This window comes from Nelusetta ayraudi, unplaced genomic scaffold (assembly GCF_046127955.1).
Source record: "Nelusetta ayraudi isolate G7.1 ecotype Tasmania unplaced genomic scaffold, CSIRO-AGI_Nayr_v1 ptg000059l, whole genome shotgun sequence".
Classification (NCBI taxonomy): Eukaryota; Metazoa; Chordata; class Actinopteri; order Tetraodontiformes; family Monacanthidae; genus Nelusetta; species Nelusetta ayraudi.
This window is the reverse complement of record NW_027466109.1, coordinates 2,129,851-2,149,322: the sequence shown is the minus strand read 5'-3', so window position 1 is coordinate 2,149,322 and position 19,472 is coordinate 2,129,851. Positions and strand designations below refer to the sequence as shown.

The 19,472-nt window shown below is 42.7% G+C and overlaps 4 protein-coding genes across 9 annotated transcripts in view; 2 read left to right on the top strand and 2 right to left on the bottom strand.

Moving 5' to 3' along the window:
• Positions 1 to 4,263: 4,263 nt before the first annotated feature.
• On the top strand, positions 4,264 to 8,072 carry tmem221 (transmembrane protein 221). The gene is made up of 3 exons (XM_076039637.1): positions 4,264 to 4,574; positions 6,095 to 6,180; positions 7,365 to 8,072. Exons 1-3 carry the CDS (start codon positions 4,279 to 4,281, stop codon positions 7,925 to 7,927), a joined length of 945 nt encoding a protein of 314 aa, XP_075895752.1. The 5' UTR covers positions 4,264 to 4,278; the 3' UTR covers positions 7,928 to 8,072.
• Positions 6,199 to 19,472, bottom strand: part of borcs8 (BLOC-1 related complex subunit 8) — a 288,333-nt gene continuing 275,059 nt past the window's right edge. Inside the window, exons 2-7 of one of the 3 annotated variants that reach the window (XM_076039648.1) lie at positions 10,131 to 10,182; positions 9,808 to 9,920; positions 9,305 to 9,369; positions 9,110 to 9,217; positions 8,429 to 8,520; positions 6,199 to 6,783 (exon numbers count right to left, since the gene is read on the bottom strand). In XM_076039648.1, coding sequence (XP_075895763.1) covers positions 8,451 to 8,520; positions 9,110 to 9,217; positions 9,305 to 9,369; positions 9,808 to 9,920; positions 10,131 to 10,167 — 393 coding nt within the window. In that variant the 5' untranslated portion in view covers positions 10,168 to 10,182 and the 3' untranslated portion in view covers positions 6,199 to 6,783; positions 8,429 to 8,450. Of the gene's footprint in view, positions 6,784 to 8,428; positions 8,521 to 9,109; positions 9,218 to 9,304; positions 9,370 to 9,807; positions 9,921 to 10,130; positions 10,311 to 19,472 lie in introns of those variants that run through there. The other 2 variants (XM_076039647.1, XM_076039649.1) reach the window with 2 other exon arrangements.
• Positions 10,323 to 12,128, top strand: rfxank (regulatory factor X-associated ankyrin-containing protein). 4 transcript variants are annotated; one of them, XM_076039641.1, is made up of 7 exons: positions 10,325 to 10,779; positions 10,874 to 10,922; positions 11,012 to 11,112; positions 11,309 to 11,434; positions 11,576 to 11,642; positions 11,723 to 11,803; positions 11,908 to 12,128. In XM_076039641.1, the coding sequence occupies exons 1-7, from the start codon at positions 10,777 to 10,779 to the stop codon at positions 11,958 to 11,960; spliced, it is 480 nt and encodes a 159-aa protein (XP_075895756.1). In that variant the 5' UTR covers positions 10,325 to 10,776; the 3' UTR covers positions 11,961 to 12,128. The 4 variants fall into 4 exon arrangements, with proteins under 4 accessions (XP_075895754.1, XP_075895756.1, XP_075895753.1 ...); XM_076039638.1 differs by having other exon boundaries at positions 10,857 to 10,922; XM_076039640.1 differs by having other exon boundaries at positions 10,847 to 10,922.
• Positions 12,304 to 14,541, bottom strand: nr2c2ap (nuclear receptor 2C2-associated protein). The gene is made up of 5 exons (XM_076039646.1): positions 14,466 to 14,541; positions 14,214 to 14,304; positions 13,316 to 13,421; positions 13,100 to 13,167; positions 12,304 to 12,741 (listed from the first exon to the last, which is right to left on the bottom strand). The coding sequence occupies exons 1-5, from the start codon at positions 14,501 to 14,503 to the stop codon at positions 12,619 to 12,621; spliced, it is 426 nt and encodes a 141-aa protein (XP_075895761.1). The 5' UTR covers positions 14,504 to 14,541; the 3' UTR covers positions 12,304 to 12,618.

The following is a 19,472-nucleotide window of genomic DNA, read 5'->3' as shown; positions in this document are numbered from 1 at the left end:
GGATGAAAATACCCGAGTGACACAGTTGTCTCTTTGGAGACTGTAACCCCGCTTGTTGTGAGCTGCCACTGTCTTGTCGTCAAGGTTCGTGGAGGACTGAGACTGAGCGTTAATATACTGTATATTAAAAAAAATGTGATTACTGGGGCGCATCGTCTGTGACTATGCAGCACAAAAGGATTGTTTTTGTGCTGTCTACCAGCCTGTTGTGACTATATGGATTCCTTTACCTCCTTACAAGAGAGTTTATCTGTGGAAATTACACATGCATGGTGAACAAGGTTGCAGCATGCATTGTATATTCATTGTATACATTTCCCCCCCGCAGAAATGACATTTTGGTGAAGCTGAGCAGCAAAAACCTCAAAAGCAAAGCTAACTGCTGCTTTCTGCTTTGATGCACCAAAACCCAGATAATAGAAATATTACTGGATGATTTCTCAGAAAAAGATGACATTTATAAATTCAGTTTTTAAAAAAATATTGAATTTATCGAAGTCTTGTTGTAGCACAGAATTTACTTAAGTGATCCTCACATTAGCGTGGCCTTCCTGCGGACCACTGCAAATTGTCCAGATGTTTCTCTGTTGAACTCTGACCTCTTGCATTTCATAGAATCCCTGCACATTCATTAAAGGTCATAAATCTGCATGTTTAAGTGCCTCGGTTTCATGTGATCCGTTTACAGTCCGCCTGACAAGATGGATAAAGCATGCTGTTGTGATTGGATGATTACACACTCAGTTCTGGTTGCTAAACTGAACCATAACTAAAACTCTGAGCTCACTCGATCATTTCAACGCTGTTTACCTCCGACGTTTGAGGCTGGACGTGTGTAAAATAAGAAAAGGAACAGCGTGTTCTAATAAAGGGTCACGACGCAGCTTTCCCAAAAAAAGATTTAAAAAAGAAAACAGGAACATGACCTCCAATACAGTCAATTATTCGAAAGAGGTGCACTAAAACTGAAACTGCGGCCTATTGCGTCTCGTCTTGTGTGTTTGTGAGTCATCCAAAGTGTGTGAAAAAAACAAAAAACAGGACTTAAGAAGAGGCCTGCTGCCAGCTTGAACGATATAGATAGAAGCAACAACTGAACTCACGGCATGAGTTGAATTATTTACTATATTTAAAATGTGACAGCATGCACACTTTAAATAAAGCGGTGGCAATTTATTAGTGCAGCTCATCGGTGAACGTGTAGACAACAACTCTGTTACTCTCCTGTGCCCATGCACACACAAATACACGCACACACACATGCGCACGCGCAAAGCTGATTCTCCAGAGGCAGGGCAGCTCAAAGTGTGCATCTGATGCAACAGTTAGCAACATCTCTGCAGGCTGCTGCAGCCTTTGCACGCAGGATTACCTGAATGGCGGGTTCCAGCCAATCACAGAATCACGTTGCCGAACCCGGGGCTATTATTACCGCCCAACACTTTGCAAGTGCACTTTGCTGTCAAAATGCGAGCAGGATGAGGACGGTGAGGTTTAGGAGACAGACGAGACAAAAGCGGCAGGTGGCCATCACAAGGCTGCGCCGTCCTTCCCACTGAAACCCGCTGACACCCGGCGGAGCACCTGCGGGGAAGGCAGATATAAAACTTTAAAAACAAAACTATACATCCTTGCAACTTCGGACGTCTATTTTTTACCCCGCTGCAGAATTTCTCTGCAGACAACTGCAAAATGTCACACAGATTTACAGGCTCGGCATTCATACAAATATACAAGACATTCTTTCAGATGTGCTTCAATTCAAAAGCCCAGTTGTAATATTTAAAGGACCTCATGGACTGAATGTTCTAGCCAGAGACAGTCACCAAACTGCGTCTTTTATTGACTAAATATAGACACGTATTATTATACAGTTATATTTACGGGAAGAGCCAGTTCATTCGTTGAGGTGGCAGTGTTGCGCTGCCACACGTCTACAGGCTTCTGTGATTTTCACCCCGACCCCGCAGCTGGCGTAAGAAAGATTTGACATCACTACACAACGTGAACATTGTTTGCAGTTTGCTTTCTGACCATTAGATGCCACTAAATCTTACGCGCCACCTCTCGTGCCGCCGCAGAATTATTATTTAGAACCAGTTGATGCATTTTTTTTCATTCAATTAGATGTAAAAATAGTTCTGATGACACAGTGGCAACAGATTATTTTAGGTACTCATAAATCACAGGGCACATTTAGAAACAAATTTAATTTACATGAGGCTAGGTTTAGATTTAGCACGGCTGTGGAAATACAGCAAACTCATCACCTGTTGTCAAAGGGAAAATCCCGTGTTTCCTCACTGATATATATTCTCTACACTCTCTATGTTGAGAGAGAATGTTTCAGACTGCTTGCCAAAGGTTATTTTACGACAAATGTGTCAATGGACCTATGTGGCCTGTAAGGAAATTCAAGGTGCCTTTGAAAACTTCCGCATCAAGTCATTTTTTTTCCTCTGAAACGTCTCACTTCTGCTTTCGACAAGATCAGCTTCAACCCTTTCTAAGTATGTGGTGAGGCTGTCGAATGCAGAAATAGCCTCTTTGGTCAGTGTACACGTGTGAGAGCAATTGTTCACATTGTGTACCTTTATAGATATCCTTATCTCCATCTCGGCAGCACACAAACACAAACCAAACCTCAACCTCTAACAGAATAATAAGGCCTCCTCAAGTGTGTCAGGCGAGTCGTGGCATATGGCAACTTTATATATGACATGTAACATTGATATAATTAAACGTAGAGCTGCTATATTCTGGTAAATAAGGCACAACTTTGCACAAGTAGCTTATTTTGGTGCCACGTAATGCGTAAATGCTTTTGAGTCAAGCGTGCATGTTGCCGCAGCAACAACTGACGAGTTAATTAGATTCTGGAATCTGAGGAGCTGAACTAAGAATAAAAGAGATTCTCGACAATGAAGTGGGGTCGACTGAGGCGGCTGCAAATTCCTAAAAAGTGGCCAGCTGTGCAGTAGCCAACGTACTGCATCAAGTGTATGTGTGTGTGCTTGCATAGTTTTCTTTTGTAAGTTTAGCTAGGGTTAAAAGTGCATATATAGCAACACACAGAATGGACACCTCCTAATGCTAATGATAACATAGCCTGCTAAAAATGGTAGCCTGAATTGCAATTTACACAAAAGCAATGCAAAAACAGAGAGATACTGCTAAGAAAGACACTGTCTTGCTTGCACTCGACACTCATCACTTCAGGACACTGTCCACAAAATGTTGATGTCATTGTACATCGGTTGACACAGTAGCTCCTATGCTCGCAGTGGAGGTTTGGTGCCCACCACAATTAATCACACGTGATGTGATTTGGTGTAAACTGAGTGCAAAACTGTGCCATCTAGTGGTCAAACCATATTGCATACAGGCCTTTAAAGGTCCTAAATTAGCTTTCAGATCTTCCTGAGCAGACAACGCAACACAAAAAAACGCAAAAGATATTCAGCAAACTGCATATTCAGCCATCTGATACATGCTGATGCAGCACGTCATATTTTTGCATACATTTTCTAAAAACGACTGCCTTTTCTCAGTTCTGCAGGGCTGACTGACATAACATTGATGTCATAAAGGGACCTTTGTGGAACTTCTTGGGTTAATTTCTTTTTGATACAGAGGGAAGCATATCAGTTGTCACTAATTAAATTTGGCTCTTTAAAACGAGCGACTCTAATCCTTTAATCTCTTTAGGACAGTACCACCCAGGACTAAGAAGTAGGCTAATCTACAACACCATTATCATATGGCGCTATGCACACTTGATGATATCCCCACTTTTACATGCAACTTGTGCATTCTTTCCTGAACAGGAGTGTCTTGAAGAGATCTGTCTCTGTGCTGGACTGCGCCGTATGTGTGTGTGTGTCCTCTGAGCTGTTCAGCCAGCGGGCTCCTGCCTCCTCCTCCTCCTCCTCCTGCTGCAGCATTGTTTCTTTGCGCCGATCCAGGAGAAAAAGTCTATTGTTGTTGCGAAGTTTTTAATCTGCGGATTTAAGGCACATCACATGCTCGGGCTGGGAAAAGCGGAGGCCACGGGAGGCGACGTCCGCGTCGTTGAGAAACTGTTTCTCCCCTCCTCCCCTCCTCTCCACACAGACTGCGAAATGCCAGCAACACTTGTTGGGAGTTGAGGATCGCTGTGCATTTTTTGTTTTTTGTTTTTTTTTTGTTGTTGCGGTGGTTTCACCTCCAACAGGAATTACGGGCATTGCTCCCCGCGGGGAAAACAGAGATTTTTTTTTGTTTCGGGGGGACGCGAGGATGAGGTACAACGAGCGCTCCCTGCTCGTCTTGTCGCTGCTGGGGCTTTTGTCCGCGGTGATGTCCGTTTTGTCCGTCCTGCTGCTTTTCCAGCTCCGGTCCCAGCAGGCGGCGGTGAAGGAGTCCCCTCCCTCCACCTCTGCGGTCATCGGGGCCCCCGTGTGGGCCGTGCTGCTGCCCGTCTCCGCGGCGCTCGCCGCGCTCTCGCTCACGCTGCACCTGAGCTCTGCGGTCGTGTGTCTCCTCCACAGCTATTTCTCGACTGAAGTCTGCCGGGGAGAGCAGGATACAGAGAGGTATTTAACCCACTCGCAGCCCCCAAAAGGGCCCGCGATCGTCCGCGCAGTTCCGAATAAAGACAGCAGCGGTGATCTGGGACCCCCGTTCGCGTTTTGGTTACGTTCCAGGACCCACCTATATGGGGGGGCCTTGAAACAGTTATTAGACAGTCTGTTGGTCTGTAGCCTGTTGCTGCTGCTCTTCTCACTTGACTGGGTTGGGGGAATACTGGAAGTGGGGAGAGACAACTGCAAAGTCATTCTTAGTTCTTATTAGTGCCATTTGGTTTATGCAGAGAATTTGCTTCAGCTAATTGCTATGAGCACCAGGCCAAATGAGGTCCTGTGAGAAGCTGTCACATTGAGGTGCGTCGGATTTAAAACTAGATTAAAATTAAAAGGTACCTATATATATATATAAAAAGTGGCTTAACCATTACATATACAGCAGTACTGTTCGCCAATCTAGCAACAAACCTAAAATGCTATTGCCTTGAAACATTGAGAAAAGCCCCTCTGCCATTAACACAGCACCCCCAGGTGGCCAGGTACAAGACCACACAACATGGGTTGCCCTCATGACACTCCTGAGAACCCACTGCTTACATAGTATGCATATACATACATATATATACATACATAGTACTGTAAAAGGCAAACGCTCTGCTGCAGGGCTGCCATTATTACTGTTACAACTCAGTGAATAATGAAAAAATACAAAGTGCTGCTCTAAAGTTTCACTTTTAACAAACACTTCTTGAGATTGGTTGTATTATTAAGCCACTTGGGTCCTTTTCACTGTAGCAGTTAAACACACATGCACATGCACGGACAGAAAACCAGTCCTGGTTCAACAACACAACACAAACCATAATTGAAGAGATGATTCTTAAGTGCATCATTCTCAGTGTTGAAGTCTCCAATGAGATGTATGATTGTGTGTTTACTAAAATTACCAGAATTAAGCACCAAAACAAGGGCAAAGTCTAATCTTTGTTTACACTGTTGTGGGTGCACAACACAGTGGTTACGTGTGAAAGTGGTGAGTTAAGTGTGTGTTTGCACATGAGTGGAAACAATCATGTTCGAGCATTTCTTTGCAACCCACATGGAAAGTTGGTCGACTCTTTGAGGCTTTATTTAAAGAAAACAGCTTCAGAGGCACGAGAGGGCCTGAGTGCAGAGACCCGACCTGCAGCGCTGTCGACCCACCCCCCACCTCACCGGCCCTAAACAATGGCCTTTCTCTCATTATGTTCCCACATCACAGCCTCTGGCTGGCCCTTTCCCACGTCCGTTTACAAACCTGACAGCACAACCCCAGGACCCCCCAGCTGACAGGGGACACATTCCAAGACAGTGTGAATGATGATGAGCTAAAGAAGAACATATTCATCAAATGTTTCGGGGTGTTTTCTGTTTTTAATCAGGGGAATTGAAGAAAAAAGACTCATGATGAGTCAAAAAAAAAAAAAAGTCATATTGATTTTGATTTTGACTGATGACGCTGTAATGAGAAAAACTTTTTATTTCTGCAGGGCAGACTGGTTCCTCCTGGACAGCAGAGCTGTGCGACATATTGCTGTCGGTCTGTTCTGCCTCGGTGTGTCTGTCTATTTGGCAGGTAAAGACAAACAGCCAATTAAGAGTTTGTTTTTTCAGTTTATGAACAGTTTGCTCACATGACATTTACAGACATTTCACTTTAACACAAATCAGGGCCGAGAAGTTTCAAGCAAAAACTTTGAGTGAAGTGAAGCTTTTATAAAGTCAATGCTTACGACTACTTTCTTAGCCTTCCGAAAAACAAACAAACAAACAAGCATTCCAATCCACAAACAGTGGCACAGTGGTGCATTTCAGAAAGCGACACCAGCCCAACTGCCCTCTCGCTGGTCCTTCCACTGAGCCCCAGAGAACAATACTTCCTTTGAGCGGCGCCCATGACTCGAGTGTTTATAATGCTGAACCTGGCAGTGCTGTGGTGTGCTGTTCCACCGAGCGGCTTGCACTGGTGAGGGAGGGGGTGCAGGGTGTGTGTGTGTGTGGGGGCGGGGGGGTCACTGGAGGCGGTAAACTCCATTGTAATAAGGAGGTGTCGCCCCTTGTGACCCCAGTGGAGAAAGTGGCAGTGCAGAGGAGTCTGGAGGCCACGCAGTCACTTCACATGCCAGGGCCGTGCCTCTCTCCCCCCTCTTTTAGCGTTGTGGAGTCCACGGTCCTTCTCCTGCAGACCAGTGACAAAGACAACAGCTCAGAGAAGCCGCTTTCTTTACATTAACATGACACCTAATTTTTTGTTTAAGCCTTCAAAAAGGTTTCAAAATTATTTTTTGCTACATCATGAGGATGTATCACTCACCAACATTATTATTTTTATGTGACACCAGCTATTAATTGCAGACATTATTCAAAAAATAAAAATAAATTCTCTACCTTTTTAGACATGTTTCCTCCGGTTTCCGGCTAATTTGCTTTTTGGATGATTAAACATGAACTGCTATCCAAATTTTCTAATAAAAACTTGAAGACAAAATCCAACAATAAATCCTGTCTGTGAGTGGGGCAACTTGCATTCACATCAAGAAGTTACACTCTGCAGCTGCACAGGCAACACCAGAGCTAAAAACTGCAACATTGCAGCACATGCAGCTGCTTTGAGTTTTTGTTCAGGGAATGTAAGAACAGAGACATGCGCCTAAACGACTGAAATATTACTGAAAACTTGTCAGGCATTTGTCTGAATGTGAATTTGCCTGCTGGTCACTGCATTCATTCATTCACAGTGCGTTCTTTCTCTCTCGGCAGCTATGTCCATTTTCATGCTCCTGATATTTGAGGTGGAGACGGGCATCGCGAGCGCCTGCGTGCTCTCGTCTGGAATCTTAATCCTGCTGCTGGTCGTGATCCACTCCCTGGTCAAAGCCTGCCGCAGAGAGAAGCGCTACACTGGCGAGCACCTCGACACCCTCTACCACAACGACCACGGCGGGGGCAGCAGCAGCAGCTCGCCCCTCTCTCGGCCGTGCGAGCTAAAAATTGGCGTGGACAAGCCACGGATGCACCGCACCCAGTCCCACATCCAGCACCCCGTATCCTTCCCTCACTGCGGTAACCCCAGACAGCGAGAGCAGCAGCAGCAGCAGCAGCAGCAGCAGTACTCTCCCGCCAGGATTTCCCAGGGCGGCGCAAGCGACAGAGACGGCTACGGCAGCGCCGGCGGCAGCTATCCCAGAATGCACAGGACCCTGTCAACCGAGTCCGGTTTACTACAGGCACAGGCTAAACCTTGGAACGGCGTGAATAACGAGATGAGGAGCGTCCTCGCTCGGAAATCAGGGATCACGGCCAAAGACTCGACCCTCGTGTGACCCGAAGGGAACTGAGGCGCTGAAACACATTTAGACCCACCAGTTTGCTCCTTTACAGAAAATGTTTGTATTTTGAATAAACACACTCGTACCGGGATGAAGGTTAAAGATTTTTTTTTATGAAGAATGAATTTGACTGAAATGTTTTAAGCACAACTGTTTGGATAATTTGTATCATTTCCAACAAATTGATGTAATTTGCATGTTATTATCCAAAGTATTATTGTTGGAATGTAAATATTTTTATTCTACTGTACACTGTGGCACTTTTGCCAAATAGATGTGTGCAACGTACAAATGTTTATACTATGTTGCTCAAAATGATTTCTTATCAACTTTAAATGAATTTTTCTGAGAGAACACAGGTGCAGCGTCACTTTTTTTGTCTGACAGACCTTTAATAGGCAATAAAATGCTAACCGAAACCTCACATGTCAAAAGAAGCTGAACTCAGACAGCACGTCTGAATGTGATCACATCATGTCTGTGAGAACTACTAACCTTGGATACCCCTGACCAGATGTCACGAGGAAGTGGATGGGTTATGCGGAGAAGAGGCAAGGGGACTGAGAGAGGAAGTCACACCGTTTGAGCTTGATGCCAGCGGAAAAAATAAAATTAAAAATGATAAATGATATGACAAATGATAGAAATGAACAAAAATAGCACAGACAAGTAAAAAAAAGAAACTGAAAAAAAATTGTCTAAAAATATTTTCTAAATGAAAATGAATGATCAAAAAAAAAAAATAAGGACAAAATATTTTATTCTGAACAAGGGTATGATATGGTGTGAAAATGATCATGGAGTGAACATGGACTCAACTCAAACAGCACTGCGAGGGTCCTGGGCTAGATGACATGACTTGAAGAACATGATCTTTTAATAGTATGGTTTATTTTAACACTCAATGCCTTTATTTACGGTGTCAGAAAACTGGCACCAGATAAATGCACCTGTTTTTCACCATCAAATGGTGACTTAAATAGAAAACAATCTTATGTTCTGGCAAATGCACTAAGAGAACATTTGGTGTTTATGTCTTTTACATTTTAGATAAAAGATTTAAGATGTTTTTCCAAAAGAGTGGCTTAAGTCCAAATACCACTAACACTGACATCTATAAAACAGCAGAATAATATCAGCAGTGCAGAATAACACAAACAAACAGCAACCTCCTACCTGCGCCCTTGGGTGTTGTTGATCTGTTCCTTCAAGGTGATGGCTTGGCGGAGGAGGCCGTCTATGTTTTTGAAGTACATGCTGCTGTTGGTCATGCTCTTCACGGCACTACAGAACCAGACGGATGATTGAGCTTGTGAATTTGTGTCTTTAACATCCGATTCTACCCAAGTGCATTTATGCCAAGTGTCTCACCTGCATGCATACTCGACAGAGTAGATGGCTCCTTGACTCTGCTCCTCCCAGCTCTGCATATCAGTCTGAGACAATACAGAATATCAGGTCAGATGAATAAGAGATGGCAGCTGTGGTGTAGTGTAATGTGGAATGTTGCGTATTAAAATGGCAGCACAAAAGCATTCTGTTTACGCCCTTGGACCCTCTTTCGTGAGGAATTCCAAAACTCATTCTTGTATCAGGTGGTGGTCAAATGACAAGCCCATGACGTTTATTTCATTACTTCCAGAGTTGAAATGTCCGCACAGCTGCTATTTTGTAAGGTCAGTGATCGAACGGGGACAACATTTAATGATTGGGGGAGAAATTATCCCTATGAATTCCAAATCTCACCTCTGAACAAACACGAATACTGCAGTTGAAACAAACTAGTGGACAGTGACCAGTTTTCCTGGCAAAAGGTAAAACGCTGAATCACCGTTAGTGATTACCTTACGTATACATTGCGGTATATAAATTACCTTATGTTGCACCAGCTCGGGCAGCGACCTTCTGACGTGCTCCTGCAGTCTGTAGAGAGCCACTGAAGGCTCGTTCGCCAGCACGTACATGCTCTCCGTAAACTTGTCAGTTACTGTGAACGAGAGGTGTTTGGATTACAACACGCAGAGACGAAGCTGACCGGATCGCCATGGATCAACGTTTGACTGAAACTACAGTTCGATCAGTATCGTTAGCTTAGCCCCTTCGGTTAGCTAGAAGGTTTAGCCAGCACACTACATGATCAAGATGAGGTGAGTCGTGTAGTTTGTTTTTATTTATTTGTAATATTGTTAATATTTACCTCGTCTGACTTTCAGCTGCATCTCTTGGTCGTCCATGTTGGCAGCTTGTTAAACCAACAAAAATGCAGTATTATGACGACCCTCTTGAAGTGTTACTTCTGCTTCCGTGTTTTTGTTATCGTGTGCGACGCGGCAGTAATCCGGTCGGAAACAGCGACCACTCAGGAAAGTTCTACTTCCTTCGCGCCACCAAATTCCTTGATGCGTGTCGAGGCTTGAGTCAAATCTCCGCCTTTTAATAAGTATTTAACATAGAATTATTTATTTACCTGCCAGTCGAGGTACTCCGTGATTAATCCATCTCCGTATCCGTCCGGGAGCAGTGTACTCCCGCGTGCGATATGTAACTATTCACTTTCAGTTTTCCCCAGGAGGAAGTTGGCAGAAATTTGGCCGCGAAAAAGGACATCGTTTGTTAAGCAAACTTGTTTTCGTTCTTCATGACTGCACACAGTCATTGTTATTTTTTTCACATTTTACCGAAAGTTGCCGCCTGTTCCTTCTCAGAGAGCATGAAGACTGAAAAAGATGTCGAAGAGGTCAATAAAGATAAACAAAAAACTGACGTTTGCCCGGACGCTCAACACCCAACTTTGACCAACAAGCAGCGTGGGAACGAGGTCACGGTGCGCCCAGCGACATTGGATGGTAAGCAGCCCTACAAACACACTTACACACAAAAACAAAATAGTTGGGCCACTGACAATGATTGAAGCTTCTCTCAGCTCTGTCCATCCACCAGCTGGCAGCTCAGGGTGACGTATCGCAGGTGGCTGCACACTTGAGCAAAGGTGACGATCTCGGCAAAAATAAAAAATCAGCGTCTCCCCATTCTATTGTAAAGTGAACGGTTTTCTTGAACGCAATCTGTCTTTTTCAGACAGTACACTGCTCAGTCAACAGGACGAGAGGGGATTTACACCGCTCATGTGGGCTGCAGCATTTGGAGAGATAGCTGTGGTAAACTTTCTTCTTGACCAGGTCAGATATTATTATTCGGGACTGAGCCACAGCGAAGGCCTGCTCTCATCAGAGCAGGTCTTTGCCAGGCGAAGACTCAATTGTTTTTTTTTTTTTTTATTATTGTTGTTATTTTCTTACATTTGCAGTCTTTTGACAGGCATGCACATATCCTAAGCAGTGAGGTCACTGGTGTTTTTGGTCTTTTTATTTTAAGGGTGCAGATCCCAGAACAGTAGCACTGGAGTGGGAGAGCGCCCTGACCCTGGCCAGCTCTGGAGGCTTCGTGCACATCGTGAAGTCGCTTCTCAAACATGGAGTTGACATCAACACTTATGACTGGGTACTCAGGAATCCAAGAGCTTAATTGTCTTTGGCGTAACAATGTGAAACATGGCTATCACTTTCATTGTGATATTGAGTTCTGATATTTGATTCCACAGTTCTACTTTAAAAACAAAAACAAACATTTCTATTCTTTAAGAATGGTGGGACTCCACTTCTGTATGCTGTCAGAGGAAACCACAGCGAATGCGTAAAGGCACTCTTAGGTAGGCTCATTCATTTTTGAAATGTGACTATTAGCAGTTTCCAGTGCTTTGTTACCATCTGCCGTTGTTCTCTAATGCAGAAAATGGTGCAGACATGACCATCGAGTCAGACACTGGTTACACTCCAATGGCGCTGGCTGTTGCACTGGGACACAAGAGGGGTAAATGTCATTCTGTGACACTCAACAAATACAATTACAATTTTTACAACCATACGTTTAAAGGAAAATTAAAAAGTTTAATTAAATTTGATCTTTTTCCACAGTTCAGAAAGAGTTGGAGAACCATATTTTGCAACTCTACAAGCCAAAGGAATGACTTTGGTCACAGAAGTGAAACTGCAACTAATATCAAGCAAAAGATTAAAAAGACTTATGTAATAACGCATCACAAGCTAACATGAAGCTACAAAGAGTTATTTTTTTAAATGAACTATTTATTTGAACTGTATGATTTTCAATGCATAAAGTTGGGCGTGCAGGTGAATTGTTTGTCTTTTTTTTTAATGCACTTCTAAATGCTACACTAGTGACTAAAACTTGAAATATTTTTCTTTGGCAGCTGTAAACAGGGTAAGAGGAAGATTTTTTTTTTTTTAATTATTAATATGTGAGAATACTCCATTTGAGTCTGGCATGAAAAATAAAGATAATATGGGACCTTTAAGGTCTGTAAACAATATTTAATTTGAATGAAGTTGTATAGCTGTGTTCAAACGGAATGGCACTTCATCAAAAAGGCATAATTCAAGCACAGAGGGCTTGATCGAAAAAATGTGAACAAAGCAAATGCATTGATGATCAGTAGTGACATGGCTTCACATAATCCTGAGTGTGTCTGCACCAAAAAAGGCCAAGTCAGATCAGTCCATGAGGTGCTGGTGGTACAGACAAGTTTCCCAAGTGCCACCACATTGCCCAGCATCCTGTGCTCAGGTCATTTCCTGTCTCATGAGGATTTAAAAAAAAAAAAAAAGTCAAGAGGCTTTTTCTCCCAGAACGTCCAAGGAATAAACTATAATCCTCCCAAAAAAGTCGGCACTGTTCTCAAACATTATTTTTACTTTGTCCACCGCGGGGGCCCCCTGTATGGGAAAGCTGTGGGTGTGGAGTTAAGAACAACATAAGCATGGCTCTAATGTCATCATGTCCAGGAAAATATTGTCTGAAGCTTAATATGGACCATTAGACACACACACCAGATTAACACTGTTCCTAAATTGCAGCTTCATTTGATGTCAACCTGCTAACAAATTAATATATATATGTATGCATTACAAGAGTAAAATGTCAGGTGTAAAATGAAATGTATTGAAATGCTAATATGAGTCTGCAAAGTCTCAATAAGTTAACATTTTATTAATGCATGTGTCAGTATCTGCCTTAGTACAACAGAATGTACTACTGTTTTTAAATAAATCACCCTTAAATAGATGCCAAGGAAGGACCAAAGGATATCTGTAGAGAGTTGTTGTCTTCAGGGTAAAACTGGCTGATCTCTGTGAGGTCTCCCTCTTTTGGACAACCTGTGAAAAAACATCTCGTCAGGCATTGAGGCTGTATTCAAATTGCTGCCACTTGAACGAGAGGTTGCTGGACACTAGCAATGTAAAAAATATTTTACATGACGTGTGCAACTGCTAGCTAGCGATTACAGTTGGATGTTTCTTTCACCTTCAAGTCTGCATGTTTTTGCCGAGAAGCCACCCTGGAACTGAACCTTTAACTCCGACACCTTGACTGACAGAGGGAACTCCAGCATCACCCACTGGCATTCACCCTGCCAAAATGTTGACCCTTAGTTAGAGCATTATGAACAAACAAGTGTCATATCCAAAAGGGGGATTCTACAGGAAGCTACAAAAAAAATGGGGATTGCATGGCGACAACATAAGTGAGATAAAAGAATCTTCATCATCAATGGACTTTGCACAAAATAAGATTAGATTAGATTATTTTACTTCGCTCTGATTATTTTGCATCATATGATGTATTGCCGATATAGTGGGCTGTCTGCACCCTTGTTTTCTTAACACATTTTAATTCGCATTCTTGGTATTTTGACTAATTTTAAATCGTTATTTTAATGTTTATTTTTGGGGAGACTGGGCTATATAAAGCACTTTGCAACTTGGCTTTCTAAACACACTAAAGTCAAACTGCTGTACATTTCGACTGTTTCAGTGACAGCATCCTTTAAAAAAAACTCACCACTTCACAATCGTGTGTGCGTCTAAACCACCTCATACGGTAAAGAGTGGGAGCGGAACAAGAAGAGAAGAATCAATGAAGAACAAGAACAAGAATCTGGTGGAGTTTGCAGAAAACATTTTGATATATATATATATATTTTTTAAAATAATAATAATAATAATAATAAAAACCTGCTCGTACGCTTTACCATAAGAAGTGTTTTAAACGCGCACTTAATTTTAAAGTGCAGATAGCGCGACTCAGCCTTTTCCGAAGCGTAGCTGGCGTGACCGCAGTTTTAAAAAAATGCTGCCATGTATAACAACCCCGAGCTGGACTGACTGTGGGAAAGAGTCATTAGGTCAGGAGCCCTGTTTACCTGGTCCGAGTTCCAACACGTCTCCTCGTTGCTGTCGAACATAAACTTCTTCCCAAACTGCTTCACATCCCGGTTCAGCACCGAGCTCACCCTGAAAACACAAGGGGCAGAGTCCCGCAGATGAACCCGACATGTCCCACATCTGTCGGCGAGCACAAGGTCCAACGACAGGACGGTAGTCGCCGCACATTTTCTCGACGACAAGAGCTATAGGCGAAACTATACGGCTGCAAAGATTGACTTGTCACTCACCTACTCTGAACCTCGCCGCAAATCAACGTGGACGCCATGTTGTGTATTTTTCTTTTTTAAACAATCTGTCGTAAAGCGTTGCGCTTTTTTTTTTGTTTTTCTTTACGACAGTGCTTTTTCCCCCTTCCCTTTATTGCCCGTAGAGGGAGCTCGCGTGACGCCAAACTATACACATGGCAAACGCCAGTGAACAGGAATTGAACTAAGACTGTAATTTCGTAGAATCACCATCACAGGAATTATACAGCGTTTTTATCCTTTCAAAATATGTTGTTCATTTTAACATTCTACAACATTTTACATTTTACAACAACTGTCTAGTTGCCTGACCTGAAGGTGCAGCAGTGTTCTGTCTGCAGGAAGGTCAGGGAGATAATAGTCGAGAAAGAGAGGAGTCCAGACTGTGGGCATCACTACAGGTGTATCGATCAAACAGCACAAAGCAACAGTCAGAATACTCCGAGAATTGCTTTCGCAAGTGAACGTTTTCCTATAACACTCTCTCCAAACCAGAGAATCAGTGGCACAGCAGAGTGACTGTGTGTGTGTGTGCACGCCATGGGGGCTGAGGGATCTGTATTTGGCAAATGGCTTATTGCAGATGGAGAACTCCTGCAGAGGTTTTGTCACACTGGCCCCTCAGTGCAGTTAATCAATAGGCCTGAAATGTTTTTAACATATATATATATATATATATATATATATATATATATATATATATATATATACAGTATATTACAGTACACATATATATATATATATATATATATATATATATATGATGAAACTCAGCCTCCGTGAAAATTGCTCACGGGGCAGTGGAGAGTGAGTAGTTTGCTTGCAAGGTAGAGACACACTCTCTCTCAGACAGACTCAGTCAGCAATACACACACACACACACACACACACACACACACACACACACACACACACACACACACACACACACACACACAAAGCTTCAGGCAAAACCAACCCTAAAATGTTCATTCCTTGCCTCTAAACTTAGGCCTTCTCCCTTAAAATGAATGATCATTTTGTTTTGTTGAAAACATACTCCAATGACTTTGTGACCTGTCCTCTGACATCACACTCTGCAATGTACGAGTGGCAGATGCTCAGATTCTGCAACTTACGGATCAGATCAGGCCTAACCTTGTAGGAACAGGTATGACAAGTTTGGTCTTCTCATTTAAACCCTAAGAGCTTTAATCTGCAAAGGAGATTTTTTTTTAATTTATTGAACCTTTATTTCACCAGGAAAGTCCCATTTAGATTCAAAACCTCTTTTCCAAGGGAGTCCTGGCCAAGAGGCAGCAAAAAAATATTATTTTATTTAGCAAAAGTTGCGAAATATAAAGGACAAGCAGCATCTTTATTGCAACCACTCAAGTCTCAAACTCAATGGGCTCATCAGAGGATTATCTGCACCTGTATCACCAGCGAGGCTCAAACACCCACGTTTCTCCACGCATCTTTGTCAGCCATTTTTTTTTTTTTTTTTTTTTTTTTACCAAATCATCCACGTCACTCAGTGGTTTTCTTTTGACCACATCGGTTTCTAGTTTCTGCTTGCGAGTCTGGCTGTTCAGACGTCTATCTCACTATCTGACTCTCAGCCTCTGAACGACCCATCTGGCTGTTTGGCGGTGAGTCACTCTTAACACCACGTGTACGTGTGTGCAACCATGTGCGAGGTTGTGTTGAGTGCACCATACAGATATTTATAGGCGTTTCTGTGAACGTGACTTATGTTGCTCTTCATGCACCGACGGTGACGCCCAAAGGCCCGAGAGAATCTAACAAGATGACAGAGAAATTGTTTGAATCGTTTTAAAAAAAAAAAAAAAAAATTCACACTCTTGCCTGAATTGAGTGGGGCAGGGAACCGTGCGTACCGTTCCCTTCATTGCAGTTTTAGAAGAGCCGAGGAGTAAAATACCTCCAATCTTAATATGACCATTAAGTATAATTTCTTTTGAAAGCGGCAGTGTGCTATACATCCGCCGTGTCTTTCTAGAAAGACGCCCATTCAAGTGGTGAAAGTGTAAGTGTTCAATTTCTCCTCCAGCATTTGTCTTGAATCTTCTGTAGCCTTGGCAACACAGTCCGGGACGGCTCCTGATGTCGAAGCTTGTTTTTTTCTTTCTTTTTCATTCGTTGCATATTCAAAGCTGAAAAGTTTCAGTAATTCTAATGTGAGAAACTTTTTTTTAGGTGGTCATAGACACTTTGAGAGATCAATGAGCCATCAGTCGGATCCCCTGTTGCGCTCTTCTTATTGTTTTGACGTGATTGTAAAGGCCACTCTACATTGCACTGAACTTTTTTTTGCCAGTGAAGGTCGGAGATAACCAGCCGCGTTGTCCGAGTCAGCGTGCCGACCGCGCTTGAGATAACGTGTCACGTGTTTGAACGCTCGCTGTGGCGTGTTCCAGGGTTTATGAGCTGTGGGCACTGGTGCTGAGTCTTAATGAGTGGAGTGATTAATGGCCCCGCTGCTGTCAGAGGCGGGAGGGACACGCGGAGTTGTGCGGCGTAACCAGCTGTCCCCCCTCTGCTCCGCTGAGAGCGCCCACTCCGACGCTGCACCAAACCGTTGTTTCTTCGGAGAGTTTAGTTTGAATTAATAAGACGCAGCTTTCCCGGGCCATTTGGGAGTTTGCTGTTTTGAGAGCTGAAGGCCTAGTTAGGGATGCAAAAGCCCACAGTTCCAGGAGTTTGTTTCAGCTCGTTGGTTTTAAACTGTGTCTCCTTTATTGGAACGGGTTCAGACACGCCTCTGATGTTTGTTAGTGATTCTTGGACGGGCCGCCGTTTTGCATGAATACTCAAATTTAGGGCACAGTTTCAGGTCATTTTGTATTCTTTCCCTTAATATTTTGCATTATAATGGAAAAGCATCTGCTGATGTTGGATTCTCACAAATGTGCTAGCTACTTTGAAACAGTTGGGGAGTCTATTTATTTGCTTTTTACATGATGTCATATTTCTTTGGAACATACAGTATTTGTGGGATGAAGTACTCTACTCTGCTAGAGTAAGAGTAAGTAAAACTTTCAAAAGAACAAAAAACAAACATGAGCTGGTTTCTGGCCTGAGGCGAGGGCATCTGAAGAGCTTCTTAAATGGTGTATTTTAATTAGCCTTTCTATATTGCCATTAACTGCTGCTAATATCCAAAAAGTCAATGATTCAACATTTTTAATGGCTCTGCAGCCTGAAGCCAAAAAATCTGTCCTTTTACCCTAACTAAGTTGTTTATTAGAATGACTTAGAAGTCATAAATCATTTGCTTTATAATTTTAAGAAATCACTGAAGGAGGACATAAATAAACATCTGTCGGCCGCCTCAATGAAAGTGGAACCCTGCCAATCGTGGCAGACTCCTTTGTTCATCGCTCCGGAAATTTTATGCTCTATTTTCTAGTGAGGTTGTCTAATGAAATCATTAAAAAAGGCGAAGCAGAAATCTTCACAATGAGCTCATCTGGCTTCAATGATGCGGCTGACGGCTTGCAATGCACCCGGCGCTCAATGGGGGAGTTCTGCGGTCGATTGGCCTCCTGCGGCGTGAACTCCTTTTTGCTGCAGGACAAAGAGAGAGTTCACGCTCTTCTCTTGGATTTGCATTGTCCTCCCCCACGATACAAAGGTGACCACGCAGGTTTACCGAGCTCTAAATAACGGGTTGATTGATGGCACGTTGATAATAGGGACTGGGGCTTACTTGCTGTGGCCTTGAGGTGGCGGAATAGAGAAAAAACCTCTGCATATATCTACACGCGGACAAGCTCAGCACAGTGTAAGCAACCGTTTTCATTTAAATAATTCAGAAGCTGTTCACTTGGGAAAGATAAAGCAACATTATACTTAAAGCTGCCTGAAGACATTAGCCTATAATACAGCTGCATGGCGACTTTTTACAACTGTATAATGAAAGTGCTGTGGTTCTTTTGTTCCCTTGGGCTCTGCATCCTCCAGTTAAGTGCGGCAGGGGTCCTCCATCCTGTAAACCACACAGTCAGATGCTGATGGGACCGGAAGAAAAGCGCTGATGACAAATCTGACCCGCCGCGTCATTTCATGGAGCCTGCGAGAGCATAAAGTTTTATGTTGAGCATAAACTATATCTTCCACAATACAATTCGACTTTCGACGCCGGCGACTGCTGGATTCCAATATTTTCACACTGGAAAATTGCTAATATTTTCACAGCTGTGCAGATGGACGTATTTCAGTATCGATAATCTATGCCAGAGGGTTAAGTCCACACGAAGAGAAAGAGAAATTAAGATAGATTTTTTTTCAAGTTTCCAATTTGGGAACAAAGTTGAAATTTCGAGAGTGAAGTTCACGGAAAAAAGACGAAATTTCAGCAATGGAATAGAAATTTTGCACTTAATTTCAACGTGAAAGGCTCTGTGCGCAAGTCTAGTGGAGTACTTCCATTTTCTGCAGTTTCCTGATTACTGTGGGTCAACCTTGTGGGACACACCTGTTTTCAGCAGTTTACTTTTAACTGTGGGTTACTGGGTTAATCCACCATCCATCCGGTCTACTTGCCGGTCTCCTCCAAGTTTGTCTGTTTTTTTCTTCTGAACAGACGTAAAGTTTGACACAGTTTTTTTCAATGTCCAAATACTTATTACCACACTGTGTGTGTGTGCTAAAAGAGCAAGGATTTCCTTGTAACTAAACCCAGTTTTGAAGTGCAATTTCACAAGTTGTTCCACAGAAGATATGTTGTCAAGAGACAAAGGTGCGCAAATGTTTTTATTTTTATTTTTTTTATGTCAACTTTATACATGAAATTTCGACTTTTTTGTGCCGACCTTTTTCCTGGAATAATAATAATAATGATATTTTTTTTCTCTTCTTGAGGCCCTAATCCTCTTTTGTAATAATCTGAAAGGATAATAATCCAAAAGAGCCATTTTAAAAAAAATAAAAAGCAAAGGACTGATTATACCTGTATCTGTATATCTGTATCTATAGTTCGAGAAA